Below are 19,436 nucleotides of genomic sequence, written 5' to 3' on the forward strand. Positions count from 1 at the left end.
GCAAAGTTGGTCGTTCCTCCTCCACGCAAAAACGGCTGAATGGATTTCGATAAAGCTTAGTACCCTTGTTAAATAATAGGTGTGAATAATAAGAAAAACCAATAATAATACCATATTTATAATTTATTCGTTTCTACACTTTTTAAAACTATTTACCCATATGTAAATAAAAAAAAAAATACAAAGTCTGTGGCAAACAAGCATATGGTCCGCCTGATGGTAAGCAGTCATCGTAGCCTATGGACGCCTGCAACACCAGATATATTATATGCGCGTTGCCGACCCTTTAAAAACCTGTACACTCCTTTTTTGAAGAACCCCATACTGTAGCCCCTCGGGAAAACCTCGGCAGGGAGCTCATTCCACAGCTGAAGCGTCCGCGGGAGGAAATTCCTCTTAAACCGCACATTACGCGACCATTTAGGTTCTAGGGTGTGAGGATGAACACCCTGCGGACGGCGATCATTATTGGTTTAAAAAAAAATACAGTCCCTTTGACATTGGGGTACTTTTTTTAATGTTGCGGTAATGCTGCATGCTGCTGGATCATTTTTCACAGGCTAAAGAACCGACAGCGGACATTGAAAAATGAAATTTCATTATCTCTCTATCACTCTCGAAAGACAGAGGATAACGAAATTTCGAATATAAAAATAACATAACTAGAAGTTTTAGAATTAAGAATTACCCGATATAATATTGCAAGAATTGTATGAGTATTTAAGAATGATCGAATTAAACAATAACTTTTAAACTCAATAAAAAAAAAATGCACATTTCTTTACAGTCATAATAAAGTAATGTAATGTAACGTTTATTTCAGACAAATAGTCCATATTATATACTTAACAAAATTACAAGAATAATTAAAAATAAATAAATAATAATTAATCACAAATTCATTAAAACAACACACACTAAGTCAAATAAATTAAATGAACACTTAAATCATAATAAAACAAAATTTAAATTATTCTAAAAGTGGACACGATTTTTTTTTCTTATTCGCTATTGTGATTTCTAATGTTTTCAGACTTGCATTATGAAGGTTTGTTTTTATTCTAATCCAAATTTCACTTTGTTATGTACCAGAATATAGGTACATAGTTCCTATAATGATTTGTCAATAACATTTGAGACCAAAGTTATAATTTGTGAATTTTATGAGCGCATCTCAAAGCGCATGATGGGATGATAATATTCGATGGACTTGTTGGTTCACTCGATAGCTCAATTGGCAAAAGATTTCAGTGAAGTTCACGTAAAATGGACTGTGAAGCTTTTGCTGCAGATATAGCATTAGTTTGGTTTCTCCACGTAATTATCCTATAGTACCTATTATGTGCCTTGTGGTTGGACTACGCAGCCTCCGGCGGCGTGGCGGCGGCCTCAGCTTCATGTACACGTATTTAACGTTTGTGGCGAGTGAACCTGTCTGCGAGAAGGTTTTACTGCAAATATCACACGTGTATGGTTTCTCCACTTTATGAACCACCTGTACCACATGTATTTAATAGCTAAACTACGCAGGCTGGTGTCTCCGGCGGCGTGGAGGCGGCTTCAGCTTCATATGCACGTATTTGACGTGCGTGGCGAGCGAGCCCGACTGCGTGAAGGTTTTACTGCAGATGTGGCAGGCGAATGGTTTTTCACCGGTGTGTACCTGGTAAATTACAAATGGTTAAGCAGCCGTTGGTTTTTATTAGGGTAAGAAATTGCTTTGAGAAGTGATGATAAATTAATTTAGTAAGATGTGTAAGTAGATAAATTTTTAACCAATTTTGTGCTTAGAAGAAGAGGCAGAAGGGGACTCCCAATTATACAAACAAAGTTAGTTACCAGCTTATGTTTGTAGATGGAGGACTGGTGCAGGAAGGTCTTGGGGCACACGGAGCACTGCCAGCGCCGCACCCCCGTGTGCGACACGGAGTGGCTCTGCGAATTACGATCACACTTCACTAAATTATGTCTATTTTAACCCGACTTTGAAAGTCTTAAATACAATTTAAAAAAATAAGTGGATCAACTTTTTTTTGTTATTCTGTCCCGTAAGCCAGGTGACGATAGAAACATAGTTTGTTAGATGAAATGTTCATAACTGCCATAAAAAATGTATGTTTAGTTGTTTTAAATACCGTAAAGCAAAAGTTTTAAGAGTAATAACCCAGGCGACCGTAACCAAGGCAACGAAAAACAAGAAAAAATTTGATTCACTCAATTAGAGTTGATGTGAATGATTGACACAAAAACAATATTAAATTAATGAATGAGTGAATGTGACTTAAGGACACGACATTAAGCTAAACGACAGAAACATTGGCGGTTTGACTTGCTATTGGTACGGTAAAAAAACAATTTCAAAATCTCGCTGTCGTTACATAATTTTGTTGTGATTTCAACTTTAGTGCTGATACCTGTACAAGGAGCCATTTACAAAATCACATATTCTGAGGAATCCTGGCCAAGTACAGACCTGTAGCGCGGCGGGGGTCATGTAGCTCTTGGGGCACGAGGGGCACTTGTAGGGGCGCTCGCCGGTGTGCGTGCGCTGGTGGTACTTCAGCCACGTAGAACTCTGAAAACAATTGTAATATGGGGCATTTTCTACGAAAAAGGGACCTTATTGTCGATGGCGCTTACGCCGCACAGCGTCGCGCGGCATTGTATTTATATCAGAGCATCGTTAATAGTGGCGTAAGCGCCATCGGCAATAAGGTCCCTTTTTATAGAAAATACCACATATTATATTGTAAGGGAATAAATTGTATAGTTAGGGAATTTATTTTTATTTTATTGATAAAAATGTTTACATGACATTACAGTTGAACCAATGCGTCATGAAACTTAGACTAACAGCAATAATAATACTTGTATCAGCAACAGTTATAACAACAATAATAGCACATTCCAATAGCATAGACAAATTAGTAACATTACATTCTCTTCTCTTCTTCTTTTCCTGTTACCCCCTGCTGGGGTGTAGGGCTCGAATCTTGTTTTTCCATTGACATACACACACACATATACATTAACATTACATTAGCATAGACAAATTGTATTGGAACAGTTGGACACCTAGCATCCATCGCCTGACAGAATCTCAAGCATTCACTATACACTACATACTTGTATGTACTGTCTATCTGTCTGTCTGTTTGTATGTATTGACCGGATACCCCTTCCCGCACACTTCACAGATCTCTTCAACCCATTTGATCTGCATCTTCCTCGGATACATGTGGTACAGCATGTCTATCTGTCTGTCTGTATGTATGTACTGACCGGATACCCCTTCCCGCACACTTCACAGATCTCTTCAACCCGTTTGATCTGCATCTTCCTCGGATACATGTGGTACAGCATGTCTGTCTGTTTGTCTGCCTGTTAGTCTGTTGGTCTGTCTGTCTGTTTGTATGTATTGACCGGATACCTCTTCCGCACACCTCACAGATCTCCTCGATCTACTTGTTATGTACCTTCTTCGGATACATGTGGTACAGCATGTCTATCTGTTTGTCTGTCTGTATGTATGTATGTACTGACCGGATACCCCTTCCCGCACACCTCACAGATCTCCTCCACCCTTTTGATCTGCATCTTCTTCGGATACATGTGGTACAGCATGTCTATCTGTTAGTCTGTCTGTATGTATGTATGTACTGACCGGATACCCCTTCCCGCACACCTCACAGATCTCCTCCACCCTTTTGATCTGCATCTTCTTCGGATACATGTGGTACAGCATGTCTATCTGTTTGTCTGTCTGTATGTATGTATGTACTGACCGGATACCCCTTCCCGCACACCTCACAGATCTCCTCCACCCTTTTGATCTGCATCTTCTTCGGATACATGTGGTACTTGTAGAAGCCGATCTTCTTGGGTTTGATCTTGAGGTGCACGCGGTCCACGTGGGTGCCCAGCGAGGACTTGGTCGCGAACGATTTGTCGCACTGAAAATAAACATATATAAAATATGGAGAATTCCACAAAATTGTCTACCGTGGTCTTATACAAATTTTCTGAACGTTATAGGAGCATTTTTGCAGGTATATGTTTTTTCTGTCACAATGCAAAAACGCTTAGTAAAATATTAATAAGAATCAGAAATATTTATTAGCACAAAAAAAGAACATAAAACATTGATTCATTTAGACGAACAGAATTGTGCTAAATCGTAAAAGAATGTAACAAAATCGACTTGAAACGTTGAGAATATGAAGGTAATATATGAAATTAAATGCGTTTGTACGGTTCTGTAGCGTCTCGCCGGCACTCGGTAACCGTAGAGGGACCACACAGCCTCGCAAAATATTTTTTCATTAGTTAATTTTAAATCTTATTCCAATTACCATAGAGTCGTAATTCAATAACCGGTTAAAGCGACCCAAGCTTTTTTTATGCAGTTAAGTGGCACGTGCTCCGAACAGCTAATCATTTGTATATTGTTAAGTAAAACCGTTTAACCGTTCAAAGGAGTTTTGAATGATTCACGGTTAGTTTCACTAGACTTATATTGACCGGGATATAGACCGTGATTGCCTTTTGTAAAAACAAAAACAAAAGGTAATCACGGTCTATATCCCGATCGGGGCCAGCTACAAATCGAACAACTATACGACTATACGTACATCATCACATTTGTAGACCGGTTTGACGTGCGTGCTGTCCGCGTGCGCTGCGAGTTGCTCCTCTGCGAGGAATGTCTCTCCGCACTGAGGACACGCTCTGAAACATTGCTGATTTTGGAAAATGCTGTTGCAAATGTTTTAATTACAAACTGTAATAAATGTCATATAATAAGAAATAGTGACCAAGGCCTCCAGTGCCCGAGGCTGGAATCGAATCGCGGCAGATGCCTTAAAGCTCGGTCTCCACCGCGAACGAGAAATGAGCGAGAAATGGCTAAGCTGAGCGGACCTAGTTTTTAGGGTTCCGTACCTCAAAAGGAAAAAACGGAACCCTTATAGGATCACTCGTGCGTCTGTCTGTCTGTCCGTCTGTCTGTCTGTCTGTTCGTCTGTCACAGCCTATTTTCTCCGAAACTTCTGGACCAATTAAGTTGAAATTTGGTACACATATGTAAGTTTGTGACCCAAAGATGGACATGTAACGTAAACAAATTAATTTTAAACACGGGGGCCACTTTTGGGGGGGTAAATGAGAAAATAGAATAAAAGGGCGTGTTTCCGGATCAATTAAAAATTGCAAAAATTAAACCGTTACCTAAACCGGGAGGCGACAAGAAAGACCCGAGTCAGTATAGGCCTATTGCACTCTTGCCTGCTATTTCTAAGATCTTTGAGAAAGCAATGGTAATCAGAGTATGCAATTTTTTTGAAAAGTTTAACGTGCTAGATAAACACCAATTCGGTTTTCGTAAGCGTCATTCTACAACGCTTGCGGTCTACAATTACACACAGCATATCCTTAGCATTATAGAGAGCAAACAATACGCAGTGGGATTACTTCTTGACATGACCAAGGCATACGATCGCGTCTTACATAACATCCTTTTGGCAAAATTAAACGGCATGGGTATTCGCGGAAACGCCTATATGTGGTTCAAATCATACCTTGAAAATCGTAGTCAATATGTACAGGTAGACTATTTTTGCAAAGATTCCGGTGAAATAAAAAACATCATGTCTGAAGTACGAGGCACTTCATGTTCCATACCCCAAGGAAGCGTCGCCGGATGTTTATTATTCTTAGCCTATGTAAATGACTTGCCTAAAATACTGGACACAACCTGTATAATGTTCGCGGATGATGTTTCCTTGTTATTTAGTTGCTCGGAAAATGGAGATTGCAATGAGCGGTTGCAAGAAGTATCGCAAACAACCCAAAAATGGCTCATTGATCACAATCTCGAAATGAATTTAAAGAAAACAAAAATTATTCAATTTAAGCCCCCGCAAAAGAAATCGTTGGATATGTCATTAAAAATTAACAATGTATGTATTGAGGAAGTGACTGAATTCAACTTGCTAGGAATAAAAATTGACTGCAGTTTGAACTGGAAATCCCACGTGCAAAACATAAAAACAAAATTGTCCCGTTTTATATACGCCCTAAGCATTTTGAAAGTAAATACAAACTTCGAGACTGCCTTGTCAGCATATTATGCGTACGCGAATTCTTGGCTTAGTTACGGTATAATACTCTGGGGTGCTAGTACGGACGCACACCAGCTCTTTGTTAGTCAAAAGGAATGTATACGTATCTTGACCAACACGCAAATACCTAACAGCTGCCGTCCGCATTTTGAACGACATAAAATTCTTACTTTACCAAGTATCTACATAATGGAAGCGGCAATGTTCGTTAGGAATCACCCGAAATTATTCCCATTGCAAAAAATCATATCAAACAGACTTAATCCTAATCAAAATAAAATCCAGTACTTCTTACCAATCTCGAAACTAGCTATGTACAGAAACGGTCCTTACTGTAGATGCGTCATCATAGCAAACAAACTACCCGAAATATTGAAACAGGAAAGTAATGACAAAATATTTAAAAATAAGTTAAAAATGCTGCTCACCGATAAGTCTTACTATTCAATTGACGAATTTTTAAATGATGACACTTTGTTGAAATGGAATCCGTTAAGTTAAATATAGTAGGAATGAATATGATTATGTAAATATTAAAAATAATTATAATATCAGATTATGACATTGCATTGTATAACTTCTTAATTTAATTAATATTGTTTTGACATACCTTTGCTTTGCATGAACTATCTTAGCTTTAAATTATATTAATTATTTTGATTTTCGCTAGAATTGTAAGTACCTATCTGTTAGCATTTTGTGCCCTATCAGGGTGTCATGTACCAACTACCTGTAACTAACATCTTTTGTAATGCACATGACATGTAATGTTGAATAAATATAAATATAAATATAAAATTAAAAAATAAAGTTTGTCAAAGTATTTCATTTGATATGTATCATGTTACATATCAAATGAAAGAGCTCATTGTGAGAACCTCAAATATATTTTTTTACAATTTTAAGATAAACAGCGTAGAAGTTATTTAAGAAAATAGGAAAAAAATGACCATCCCCCCCCCTTTATCTCCGAAACTACTAGGTTAAAAATTTTGAAAAAAATACACAAAATAGATACCGGAAAACCTATTAAAAATGTACAGTCAAGCGTGAGTCGGACTTAATTACTTAGTTTTTGATCCGACCCCTACGGGTTTTTTAAATACATTTCACATAATTAATACATTGTTTAAATTGTGTAATGTACGAAACCCTTGGAACGCGAGTCCGACTCGCACTTGGCCGGTTTTTATAAAGTAGGTTTGCGTTTCCACCAACAAAGAGTTTGGTTGTTTGATTCCCACCGCAAAAGAGAAATGAAAAAGAGGAACGAGCGGAGCCGGCTGAGCGGAAAATGAGAAATAGAAAATGAAAAGTCGATAGTCCTTTTCAAACTAGTCGGCCGGACCTTGACGCAGCGGATCCATTTTAACTCGTTTGACTCCTTACCTCACCTCTTTCTCTGTAGAAACGCTCCTATATAAATTTACCATTGCAAGTTGAACGAGCTCCGTAATGACACCGCTCCGCTCTCAAGAACTGATCAAGTTCATTTCAAGTCTTTTTGCTCTAAATATTTATCAGTACGGTTTTTACTCACTATTATTTTTAGTCGCTTTTGGCGACATGTTTCGGATTCTTTGGGAATCCATCCTCAGGCGCTCGTGTCCGCGGCGGTTGTACGTCGTGCGCACGCGACGACTCCATCTGCGGACTGCCCCGCGCCCCCCGCCCCCGCCCCATCAGCGCGTGCGCAACGAGCGACGAGGCGGGCGGCGCGGGCAGTGCACGACGTACAACCGCCGCGGACACGAGCGCCTGAGGATGGATTCCCAAAGAATCCGAAACATGTCGCCAAAAGCGACTAAAAATAATAGTGAGTAAAAACCGTACTGATAAATATTTTGAAATATGTCTCACGATAGTTTAAGTGCGATTCTTTTTGCTCTCTTTGTCATTTCCGCTCGACTCTTTCTTGGTGGAAATACAAGTACGTAGTTTACTCTTGCAAGTTAAACTAAGTCATTAATGAGTCCGCTCCGCTCGCGGTGGAAACCGGGCTTCACACAATGACGCATGCCGCGTGTACAGACGTCCCGTTCACACATAGAAACGCAAGTGATTTTTGATGTATATGTCCGATGATATATGTGTCCGATGGGAATGCTAGGCTAATGCTAGGAGGCAAACGAGCAAACGAATAGCCTGATGGTAAAAGATTACCGTCGCCCAGCCCAGGGACATCCGCAACACCAGAGGGGTTGTGTAAGCGCGTTGCCGGCCTTTAAGATGGGAGTAGGTCCCAATTCTTCCACCCTATACAGCATTACCTTAGTTTGGGGTCGCATCCGTCAGCTGTCGAGTGTCTGACCACGGCGTCGAGATTCTCAAACTGTACGCTGCACACGGAACATTTCAGTTCTTTGATGGGTATCTGCAACAATGCGACCGCGTTTAATTTCGCCGCTAGGGGCGCTAGTGTAGATGGAGGTTTTTCAAAATGTCAAATGCATAAAAGTTTTGGGGGTTTCAAGCTTTTTTATCGGGAATTTTCACTCCTTATTCATAATTGTGGTAAATCTTTGTCCATCTTTGATTAATCATGGTAAACAATAGAAATAGCTCAATAAATGTTAGTGGTTTAAAAAAAAGTGCCAAATAAAATATATGCATAATTAAACAGGTTGAAAAAATGGCACGTTTAGACGTTAAAATACTTTTGTGTATATTAGAACGTATTGATTTTATAAAAATAAGCATAGAAGAATTTTGAGATCTGTTTTTCTGGACCTACGTCTACAGTGGCGCCAACTGGTGAGCACAAAAACGGTAGCCCTCAGTGCTTTCTCTTCTATCTCTCTATGAGAGGGGTCGTCCAGAAATCATGTGATCAATTAAGTATAGTATATTAATCCATGTGTAAGATTTTGGTCTCATGTATTTGAATTTAGTTTTATTTTGTAAGTTGTAGCATTATTTGTATAATTATATTTCACTAACCTTCCTATGCGCCATTGTCTTATGTTGCTGCAGCCCCCGCTTCCCGATAAAGGTCTCTCCACATACATCACAAGTCCCCCCCGACGCGTTCTCTAAAGGGTGCTGCACACGTATGTGCGTGTTAAACGTTGTCTTCTTCTTGAACGTGAGGCCGCAGTATTTACACTCGAACGTCTTGCCTGAGTGGAAGTCGGAGTGCATCATGGCCATGCCTCTGTGAATGAATTAATAGTAGATTGTTAACCAAGGGATGAAAGGCACTCATTTCTGCTGAGGTATTTTGGCGCTCGAACGCAGTGAGAACACCCAGCACAAGTGACAGAAGTGACGAGTGGTTGTTGCTCACCTGTGTCGAGTGATGAGTGGACAGAGCTTGCATATAAACTTGAGTGTGTGTGTCCATGTGTCGATAAGCGAGTAGGGTGCTTGTTGCTCACGCGTGTCGAGTGACGAGTGGTTGTTGCTGACCTGTATCGAGTGACGAGTGGACAGAGCTTGCAGATGAACTTGAGAGTGTGTGTGTCCATGTGTCGATAGGCGAGTAGGGTGCTTGTTGCTCACGTGTGTCGAGTGACGAGTGGTTGTTGCTCACCTGCGTCGAGTGACGAGTGGACAGAGCTTGCATATAAACTTGAGAGTGTGTGTGTCCATGTGTCGATAAGCGAGTAGGGTGCTTGTTGCTCACGCGTGTCGAAAGACGAGTGGTTGTTGCTCACCTGTGTCGAGTGACGAGTGGACAGAGCTTGCATATAAACTTGAGAGTGTGTCCATGTGTCGACAGACGAGTAGGGTGCTTGTTGCTCACGTGTGTCGAGTTACGAGTGGTTGTTGCTCACCTGTGTCGAGTGACGAGTGGACAGAGCTTGCAGATGAACTTGAGAGTGTGTGTCTCCATGTGTCGACAGGCGAGTAGGGTGCTTGTTGCTCACGTGTGTCGAGTGACGAGTGGTTGTTGCTCACCTGTGTCGAGTGACGAGTGGACAGAGCTTGCATATAAACTTGAGAGTGTGTGTGTCCATGTGTCGATAGGCGAGTAGGGTGCTTGTTGCTCACGCGTGTCGAGTGACGAGTGGTTGTTGCTCACCTGTGTCGAGTGACGAGTGGACAGAGCTTGCATATAAACTTGAGAGTGTGTGTCCATGTGTCGACATGCGAGTAGGGGGCTTGTTGCTCACGCGTGTCGAGTGACGAGTGGTTGTTGCTCACCTATGTCGAGTGACGAGTGGTTGTTGCTCACCTGTGTCGAGTGACGAGTGGACAGAGCTTGCATATAAACTTGAGAGTGTGTATCCATGTGTCGACATGCGAGTAGGGGGCTTGTTGCTCACGCGTGTCGAGTGACGAGTGGTTGTTGCTCACCTGTGTCGAGTGACGAGTGGACAGAGCTTGCATATAAACTTGAGGGTGTGTGTCTCCATGTGCCGGCGCAGGCGCGTCGGGTGCTTGAAGCGCGCGAAGCAGAGGTGACACTCGTTGATGCCCATTATCTAAAATATAATGTAAATGGTTTAAGTATAGAAATTTGCCTACTATATCATTAAAAAAATCACAAACCATAAAATAACATAAAAATTACAGCTCAAATATAACTGTAAGTCATATTTTTGAAGATGTATGCCAATATGGAGTTTGTTCTTCGTGTTGCATAACCTTCTACCATACAGAACAGAATTTCATGTTTCTACCTCCCTTGGGAGTGCCAAATAATTTTTTTTTGTAGAGTTTTTAATTTTGTTTTGAATATACTATATGAACTAACTTCATACCAAATTTCAAGCCCCTACCCCTACCTGTCCTAGAAGGGCTAGAAGTGTGTAATAATTTTGATGAACCTACCGGATCGTGTACTTTTTGGTGATTTTCGAACGTGGCCTCAGAGAGAAAGCCCTTGAAACACTTCTCGCAGCGCAGCAGCGCGCGCGCATTGTTCGCCGACTGCTGTATGTATATACTGTGTAAACTACCTATTTAAATACTGTTTTAATACTGTACCTCCCCAAGAACTTTCTAATAATATTGATAATCTCACCGGGTCGTGTACTTTTTGGTGATTCTCGAACGTGGCCTCAGAGAGGAAGCCCTTGAAACACTTCTCGCAGCGCAGCAGCGCGCGCGCATAATTCGCCGACTGTTTGCGTGCTTCCATATCTTTCAGCTGTTCTTCTTCGCTTACCTGCGGGGCAAGGTATGTGTTGACTTTTGAATATTATACAACTGTTAAGTCCCCGGCAAACGGCCGAATTTCACCTTCCCATACAAACGCAGTTTCGTTCTCATTTTAAAAATACGTGTTGGATTGTAATGAAACTGCACATACAAGACATGAGGTATATCTAGGTCTGTAATTAGTTTATATAGCTCCAGATTATCAAACAAACGAAATAGAGCAAAAAAAAGGTTTGTATGAAAAACTTAAATTCGCTGTATTTTTTTTTTACTGTTGTATCTGAAGCTACATAAACTAATTACAGAACTAGATATACCTTATCCTATTGTAAGTACAAAGTTTCAGAGTAATCTAGCTCGTCGTTTTAAAATGAGAGCGGAACTACGTTTGTATGGAGAACCGAGCTTGCCGGAGACTCTTAATAAACGCGAGAAAAAGGTAAAATAGAGTTTTGAATGATTCACGGTTAGTTTCGCTAGACTTATATTGACCGGGATATAGACCGTGATTACCTTTTGTATTGTTTATGAGCTCCCGATATTTCGACGCTTACATGCATCATGTTCACGGGTGACTGAAGATAGCGGGTGGGTGTCAAAGTTGTGTAGATAATACAAAAGGTAGTCACGGTCTATATCCCGGTCAATATAGAGTCTTGTGAAAGGTGAAATAGTTTGGACGTTATTATATCTCGTAAGAAAACCGCGTGAAACTGGTGTCTAGTGACGCAGAATAGGCCAGAGTGGCCAGCCTAGAGCCAGTGAAATAAGTAATAAAACCGTGGGATAATCTTGGAACTTTACATAGTAAATAATATGTAAAAACATTATGATAGTAAGTGATTTTTTCATAAAGTAAGGTGACTAAAACTCGTTTATGACGACGATAACCATGTTCATATTATGCGAAAATATAAATAGTAATTCCTAATGAAATTATTATTACTCTAAGAACAAATTAAATTCTTTTCTATGAAAATATTCACACACTGCTCTGCTCTGGACACTGGAGGATTTAGTCATTTTTTCCTATGTATATGACATTTATTTCAGTTAAAATTATTATTCTATGCAATTCACCAGGGCAGGGGTGCTAAACTCCTCCTTTCGGGCATTCTCGGCTCCGTTCGGTTCAACATTGCTCCGAGCAATTATTAGGGTTGGCACAACTTGACGTCCCTTTGCGTGCACAACAGATAATGACTTGAATTTTGACAACCCTAAATGCACTTAAAAAGACAATAAAGAAATAAATAAAGAAATAAATAAATAAGAAATAAATTCAGGACTTCAAAAACTCAGAGGTTTTTTAAGCGCAGAGTTCCGTAAAAAAGAGTAGAGTTCTGAATTTTGACAACCCTAAATAGCCGAGAGGGATAGTACCATACATAAGGGACAGCACGATTTGTCCCTGAATCACTGTTATACTTCGGTTTTATAGGAAGTTTGTTTTCTGTATGGTAGTACTATTACTTATTATGTGACCTGGGTCTGGTTTGGTTCTTAGGGACCTGGTGGTGAACTGGTGAAATACTAGATACATAATGTTATCATTAGCTGAACGACCAAGACCCATAAATTATTTGTTTACGTTTTATTAAGAGACAAAAAATAACTAAAAGCATCAACTCACCTTAATTATACTGATATTATAATTGTTCTCAAACTTGATATAATCCTCTTCACAACTAAAAAACCTTTTGAATCCCTTCTTCTTTCTCTTATAAGCTTTCTCTGTCTTATTTTCTATCTCTTTCTCTTTCGATTTTACTTTCTTGACAGTTATGTTTACTTTTTTGACATTTCTACCCTTTTTAACTTCTTTGACGACTTTTCGTTTTCTTAATACTTTCTTGGGTGGTTGTTTTTCCTTATGGGTTATTCTTTTTTCAATTTGTTTTAAAGGTAAATCATCATCATCATCATCATCTATAGAATCAGCATCATTGAATGCATCATCAGCTATAGTTGCTTCATTGTCAATAAAATCTATGTATTCGTCATGTGTGAATTCGATTGGTTGATCTAGATTGTCTATGGTTAGATGGAGTGACAACTGGCTGGATATTCTGTCTATGGTGCGTATAAAGTCTGTTGTTAACTGCAAAAAATAATTGTGTCGTTTTCAATTAAAAGCTACCACATTGTCGCTTGCCATAATGACGCTCTGACAGGTTATTCGTATAAAGATACAATCCAATTTCGTCCTTATGGTAAGCGACAATGTGGTACCTTTTGCTTGAAAACGTCACATTTATTTGTTTAATCTTTATTGCACAATACAAGAAGGTACTAATTATGGCGGACTTAATACCTTAAGGCATTCTGTACCAGTCAACCAATGGGTTAAACCAGAAATATTAAGTAGGTGCAGTGTCATTTAAGAGGCCGTAGTCGATTTTGGAGCAAAAATGTAAAATTGATAGATTTAGTCGTTGAAATTATACACGTTTTGTTACGTAATATCTAAATAACAAGTATTGATTTCTATTAGCACGTCTTCTCATCTTGCCTTTTAATAATGAGGTCGCGAGCGTGCGTCACCGGTAATGCATGAAGAGAAGGGGCAATTTTTAAAAATTCATCAAAAAATCATGGTGGTAAATTATACATATTGATGTATAAGAATAGTTTCAGCAAATGTTGTAGATTGTTTAAGTATCAAAATTACTTTGAAATTAAGTCGATTTTCAGAGAAATTGTCACTAGTTTTGAAGTAATTTCTGGAGAAAATTGATTTAGTCTAACTTTCGTTTACACTACTTCAAAGTCAGAATAATAAAAATGTAGTCTGATAAACGTCAAGTACAGGATATGTGTAATACAAAATTACATTGTTTAGCCGTCCAAACTTTACGAAATTTACAAATAAGAGCGACAAAATCAGTGCTTTACGCACGTTTACCTAAACGTCCATCAGAAAAGCAAACATTACTAATTTAGTGAGTCTGTTTTCAAAAAATTGATCTGATAAAAGGTGAGATAAGAAGACGTGCTAATAGAAACCAGTACTTGTTATTTCAATTAGGTAACAAAAGGTGTAAAATTTCACGGACTAAATCTATCAATTTTACATTTTTGCGACTAAAATCGACACCGGCCTCTTAATGTAAAATATAACATTAGTGTGATTGGTTGTGCTGTCATTTGGTCCCCCACTATACTCATCACAGTTCATGCATAGCTGAGGTTGCATAGTTAACATTGGCTGGTAGAGGTAGAGAATGACTCAAAGCATTAATTCACCTTAAAACAATGTTTTTCTTTTATGCAATAAAGTTTTTAAAAAAAAACTTCCCGCCTCGCACAGCTAAACTGTGGAATGAACTGCGGTATTTCCGGACCGATACGACCTTCAAACCTTCAAGAAAAGAGCGTACTCCCATCTTAAAGGCCGGCAACGCACTTACAACCCCTCTGGTGTTGCGGGTGTCCATGGGCGGCGGTAATTTTGGTAAGTTTGCCTCCTATATCATAAAAAAAAACTGACGCTTTAGAAAAACACTTACAAATTGTTGATGAACCAGAATTTGCTTGAGAAGGTCTTGGGCGCGATAACAGCGCTCCCGGAGCCCTGAGCTCTTGAGCAAGAGCACCCGACAGCAGGAACAGAGGTGCTGCGGCAGGCCGTCCCATGCTGATAACTGGTTAATGGGTGAAAACAGCCAATTTTAATTAATTTACTTAATTATTAGGTACTGTATAAATTTATACAACTCTAGAAAAAAAACATTCTTTATGATAACAGTTTACCTCAATATAGGTATTTTTGGTTCTAAATCTAATTACTGAAATCTTAATTTATTCATTGTTTTATTGCAATCACATCATATATAATAAATATTAAATAAATATTATACATTCTGACACAGATTGACTAAGTCCCACGGTAAAACAAAGGAGGCTTGTGTTATGGGTACTCAGACAACGATATATATATATATTATAAATACTTAAATACATAGAAAACACCCATGACTCAGGAACAAGTATCTGTGCTCATCACACAAGTAAATGCCCTTAACGGGATTCGAACCCAGGACCATCGGCTTCACAGGCAGGGTCACTACCCACTAGGCCAGACCGGTCGTCAAAATAATGACTCATTGAATCATTTCAGTTAATTCTAATGAAAAAAATGATTTATTTTAGGTATCAAAATGCAGCTTATTATGAAGAATGAATGAATGTAGAAGAGTATTATGTTCGTGGGACTTCTATTTTAGGTAATAAATAAATAATTAATCAACAAATAAGAAATTAACGAATAATATTTTCTTGTGACAGATTAAAGAACAATATTTTACATCAGTCAGTTTTGATTACCGAGAAGTACATAATCGGCTTAGTGGCCTGCGTTCGCAGGTGGACGTAAGCCGACCAAAGAGGTTCGATATTTTTAGGAGTATTATTTTGTTAGACAGCCTAGGAATAGTGTCCTGAGCAAAGAATATAATACTCACTAGGAGGTCCTGAGCCCTAAATTATGTAAATCTCTCTTTTAAGGATCAGGAAATAAACCACTGCTAGTTCTGACTGCAGAGCCTTGAACACCGTAGAAAGGTAGCTTGTTTATCGGTGTTCTACAGGATACATTTCGGGGAGTGTGCGATGGGATTACATAATTTAATCCCCCCATCTCCATTCTACCACCGTGGGACTAGACGCGGACTTGCGTTTCACCCTTACGTCGTTACTCTGCCACTGATTCGTACTAAGCGCTATGCATCCAGCTTTATCATGCGAACGGCTAAGGAGTGGAATTCACTTCCTGCAAATATATTCCCAGTCCACTATAACTTGGATCTTTTCAAATCGAGAGTGAATAGACATCTTTTAGGTAAGCATGATCCATCCTAGACTGCATCGGCACTTACCATCAGGTGAGATTGCGGTCAAATGCTTGCCTTTTTGTAATAAAAAAAAAAAAGTTCTAGCAATGCAGCAAAGGTTGGTTGTGTACACAAGTTAAAAATTAGACACCGATGGTCAGATTGCTCACTTATATTACTTATATACGTATACAATATCAGTTATTGTTTGTGGCACCAATTTTAATAGTTTAACAAGGATGATAGAAATATGACATTGCAATTAGACCATCAACTATATACTTTTCTCGAATTAAAACTGTTGTGAGACATACTACAACATAGCGCAAGACCTCCCCCAACCGGTTTTCTCGGCGCGCGGCAGCGGCAGTACGCAATACACGGTCGTCGTGAACGCTGCTCGCACTATTAGTGCCTGAGAAAGGAGACCTAGGCTCCCCGAAACATGTCGCGCGAGTGACTAAAACAAGTGAGTCTAAACCGTAAAATGATTTAATATATACTTTTCTGTTTATATATATTTATTATTAGACTATTACTATTATTTATTATACTGCTAAGATAATTACGTAAAAGTGTGTTGTGTGTGTATGTGCTTGTAATACATTTCAAGTTAGATTTCAGATAGATGTTAGCACAAAGTAAAGTAAAGATTTATTTTTGTTTGTAGATGAAAACTTAAACTTTAAACATCACATTCACAAACTCTCTGGTAGAATTAGAAAATCTATTTATATATTTAAGAAACTTCGTCATTCTGCAGATGAATCTTTGCTAAAACTGGTCTACGTCGCACTGTGCCAGTCTATAATCTGTTACTGCATTGCAGTGTGGGGCAGTGCAGCAAAGACTACCATGTTAGAAATTGAAAGAGCGCAGCATTCAGTCTTAAAAGTAATGTTCAAAAAACCTTTTCGTTTTCCAACTGCTGATCTCTTTGCTCAGGCTAAAGTTCTATCTGTTCGTCAACTGTTTATACACAAAATTTGCTTACAAACACATAAATCGTCTAAAGTATCAAAGGAGTATAATATATTATCATAAAAACGTGTCTTCAATTTACCCGTTCCAAGAGTAAATTCAGCTTTTGGCAAACGTTTTGGGGAACGCATCAGTGCGTCTACATACAATGCTATAGATAAACTATGTAACCTCAGGGATTGCACACAAATGGAAGCGAAAAAACTACTTTTCAAACTGCTGCACTCACAAAATTATGCCGAGACAGAAGCCATATTTAACAAAATTTAGTTTCAATATTGTGTATAGATTAAGCATTAGTTTGTAGTTAGTAGTTTCTTACTAAATGATAGTTTTTAATTGTAACAAAGTCTGATATTTAAATTATAATTGGTTCCCCGCGATACAGGCACTGCCTAGTGCGGAGACCCCTGGAATGTCTGTAACCCTTAGCTGAAAATAAATGATCTTTATTCTTTATTATTCTTATTTGTGGAACACAGGTAATACAATTAAGGTCTTATATATAAAATAATAAATAGAGCTCTGTGTTTTGCCTATTGGCGTACAAATATTAAAAACTTAAAATATAATGGTGACTTATAATGTTAATTGTAAATTATTTCAGTTAAACAAACATAAGATAAAAATGTGGTTGACTATGTTTAAAAGTCTTATATGTCCAAAAAAAATTATATTTCACACACGTATGTCATAATAACAAACATTATATTTACCGCTGTGCCCATCACATCAGCAAAAGTTTCGTCGAGTTGGTGTTCGTATATTCCAAACAGTTTAGTGTCGGTCGCAAGGCAAATACGACACGCTAACAGATCTGACGATTCTATTTTGATTTCAGTCATTTTGTAAATTAAACGCTACCTCATTTTATAGAAATGGTTAAATAAACAACATAAACCACTATATTTTACTCCGGAATATAGTAAACTTTAATACCTTAGCATTTCTTTTGACAGCTACGTTCAGACTTTAGCAAATGACAGTTACGTAAATATCATTTAAGAATTCACTTGGAATTCACAAGAGCCACCTTAAAACAACAACATAAAGTCTATATTTATCTGAGTAGTGAAATAAATTATTAATCTGTACAATAGAGTCAATAGATAAACTGATCAAATTCTCACCTATCGGAACATGGTGAACATTTCAATGTTGCCAGCGACAGTTTTAAAATTTCTACTAATACAATAAAATAAACTACCATGGGTGGTCTCTCGCTTGTCGCGTCGCTATCATGTCGCTACATGCGCGCACTAACGCACTTTCATACTTACATATAATATACTCCAGACTACGCGGCTTCGCGCCGCGATTCGCGCACGAGTGTGGAGGGCCCTATAGGCTTGACGTGAGAGATAAAATAGTTGTGGACACAAAAGTCGCTCTCGTGCGTGCATCAGGAGCAACTTAGGCGATTTATTTGTCGAAAAGAGACAAATAAATCGCCTGGCGACTAAGTTGCTCGTGCGTGCATACCCTAAAGGTCGCTCCAGACTACGCGGCGCGAAGCCGCGAACGCGAGTGTGGAGTCGATTTAGCTGATTAGCGAACTGGACTCCACACTCGCGTTCGCCGCTTCGCGCCGTGATTCGCGCATGAGTGTGAAGGTCCCTTAACAGTCTGTAAATGTCAACCTCAGAATAATGACTAAAGCATAGAAGTCGGGCAAAAATGCTTCGCAAATATGTATACCCGTACTTTACTTCCTTACGAATTAGATAATGTGCCGAAAAGAGATGCATATATGCTTGTTATTTCTCATTTACGTACGGTGTCATAAGTTTGATAATTTGCTAGGGATGTGACTGTGTCGACTTTTTATATCGATAAATTATGCATAAGTTTATGTGCCGTGTAAAAGAATAATCACGAAATTGGCAAATTGATAATATTTGGTCTGGCTAATGAAAGTTGAACCTGAAAAAACGCGGCAATTTCAAGAAATCTGTAGCAGGCGGCTCGTTGAAATGAAATGAAATGCGTGGAATACCAGGATTGCATAACTTTTATACTTTTTATAATTTTCATATTCTAAAAATCATTAAAAAGTATAAAAATTATGCAATCCTTGGAATCAAAGAGCCGCCTGATATGAGGATTAATGCATGTACCTAATATAGCTTTTATCTCATTTGCAGTCTACCACTCAGAACCGTCTAACTATACCTCTCTTTTTTTTATCATTAGAAAGAAGGCGAGCGATCTTAACGTGTCGTTTTATCGAAAAACACTTTGAAAATAAGTCACAACAAATATAATATACGATCATTTACATACTTTTGCTTTCATAAGTAAAATATTGCTATATTTATAAAAAAACTTGTCAATAAAAAGACACGTGGAAATGGTTTACCATTTTTTCTAATGCTAAAAGACTAAGTATAGTTTCTAG

At 38.6% G+C, this 19,436-nt stretch overlaps 1 protein-coding gene across 1 annotated transcript; it reads right to left on the reverse strand.

The window, feature by feature from the left end:
* Window positions 1–978: 978 nt before the first annotated feature.
* On the reverse strand, window positions 979–17,970 carry LOC134753170 (zinc finger protein 883-like). The gene is made up of 12 exons (XM_063688966.1): window positions 17,755–17,970; window positions 14,735–14,869; window positions 12,859–13,326; window positions 11,089–11,232; window positions 10,419–10,546; window positions 9,060–9,273; window positions 8,390–8,493; window positions 4,632–4,728; window positions 3,786–3,953; window positions 2,474–2,575; window positions 1,840–1,935; window positions 979–1,663 (listed from the first exon to the last, which is right to left on the reverse strand). Exons 1-12 carry the CDS (start codon window positions 17,881–17,883, stop codon window positions 1,523–1,525), a joined length of 1,926 nt encoding a protein of 641 aa, XP_063545036.1. The 5' UTR covers window positions 17,884–17,970; the 3' UTR covers window positions 979–1,522.
* Between the last annotated feature and the right edge of the window lie 1,466 nt (window positions 17,971–19,436).

The sequence above is a fragment of the Cydia strobilella genome, chromosome 26 (genome assembly GCF_947568885.1).
Source record: "Cydia strobilella chromosome 26, ilCydStro3.1, whole genome shotgun sequence".
In the NCBI taxonomy this organism is placed as follows: Eukaryota; Metazoa; Arthropoda; class Insecta; order Lepidoptera; family Tortricidae; genus Cydia; species Cydia strobilella.

Excerpts from the sequence above, each read along its gene's own strand:
- LOC134753170 (XM_063688966.1), bottom strand. The coding sequence starts at position 17,883 with ATGACTGAAATCAAAATAGAATCGTCAGATCTGTTAGCGTGTCGTATT. Across the intron at positions 2,576-3,785 it reads TGTGCGGGAAGGGGTATCCG|AGTTCTACGTGGCTGAAGTA; the intron begins GTCAGTACATAC and ends AATTGTTTTCAG. Across the intron at positions 1,936-2,473 it reads TGACCCCCGCCGCGCTACAG|AGCCACTCCGTGTCGCACAC; the intron begins GTCTGTACTTGG and ends CGTAATTCGCAG.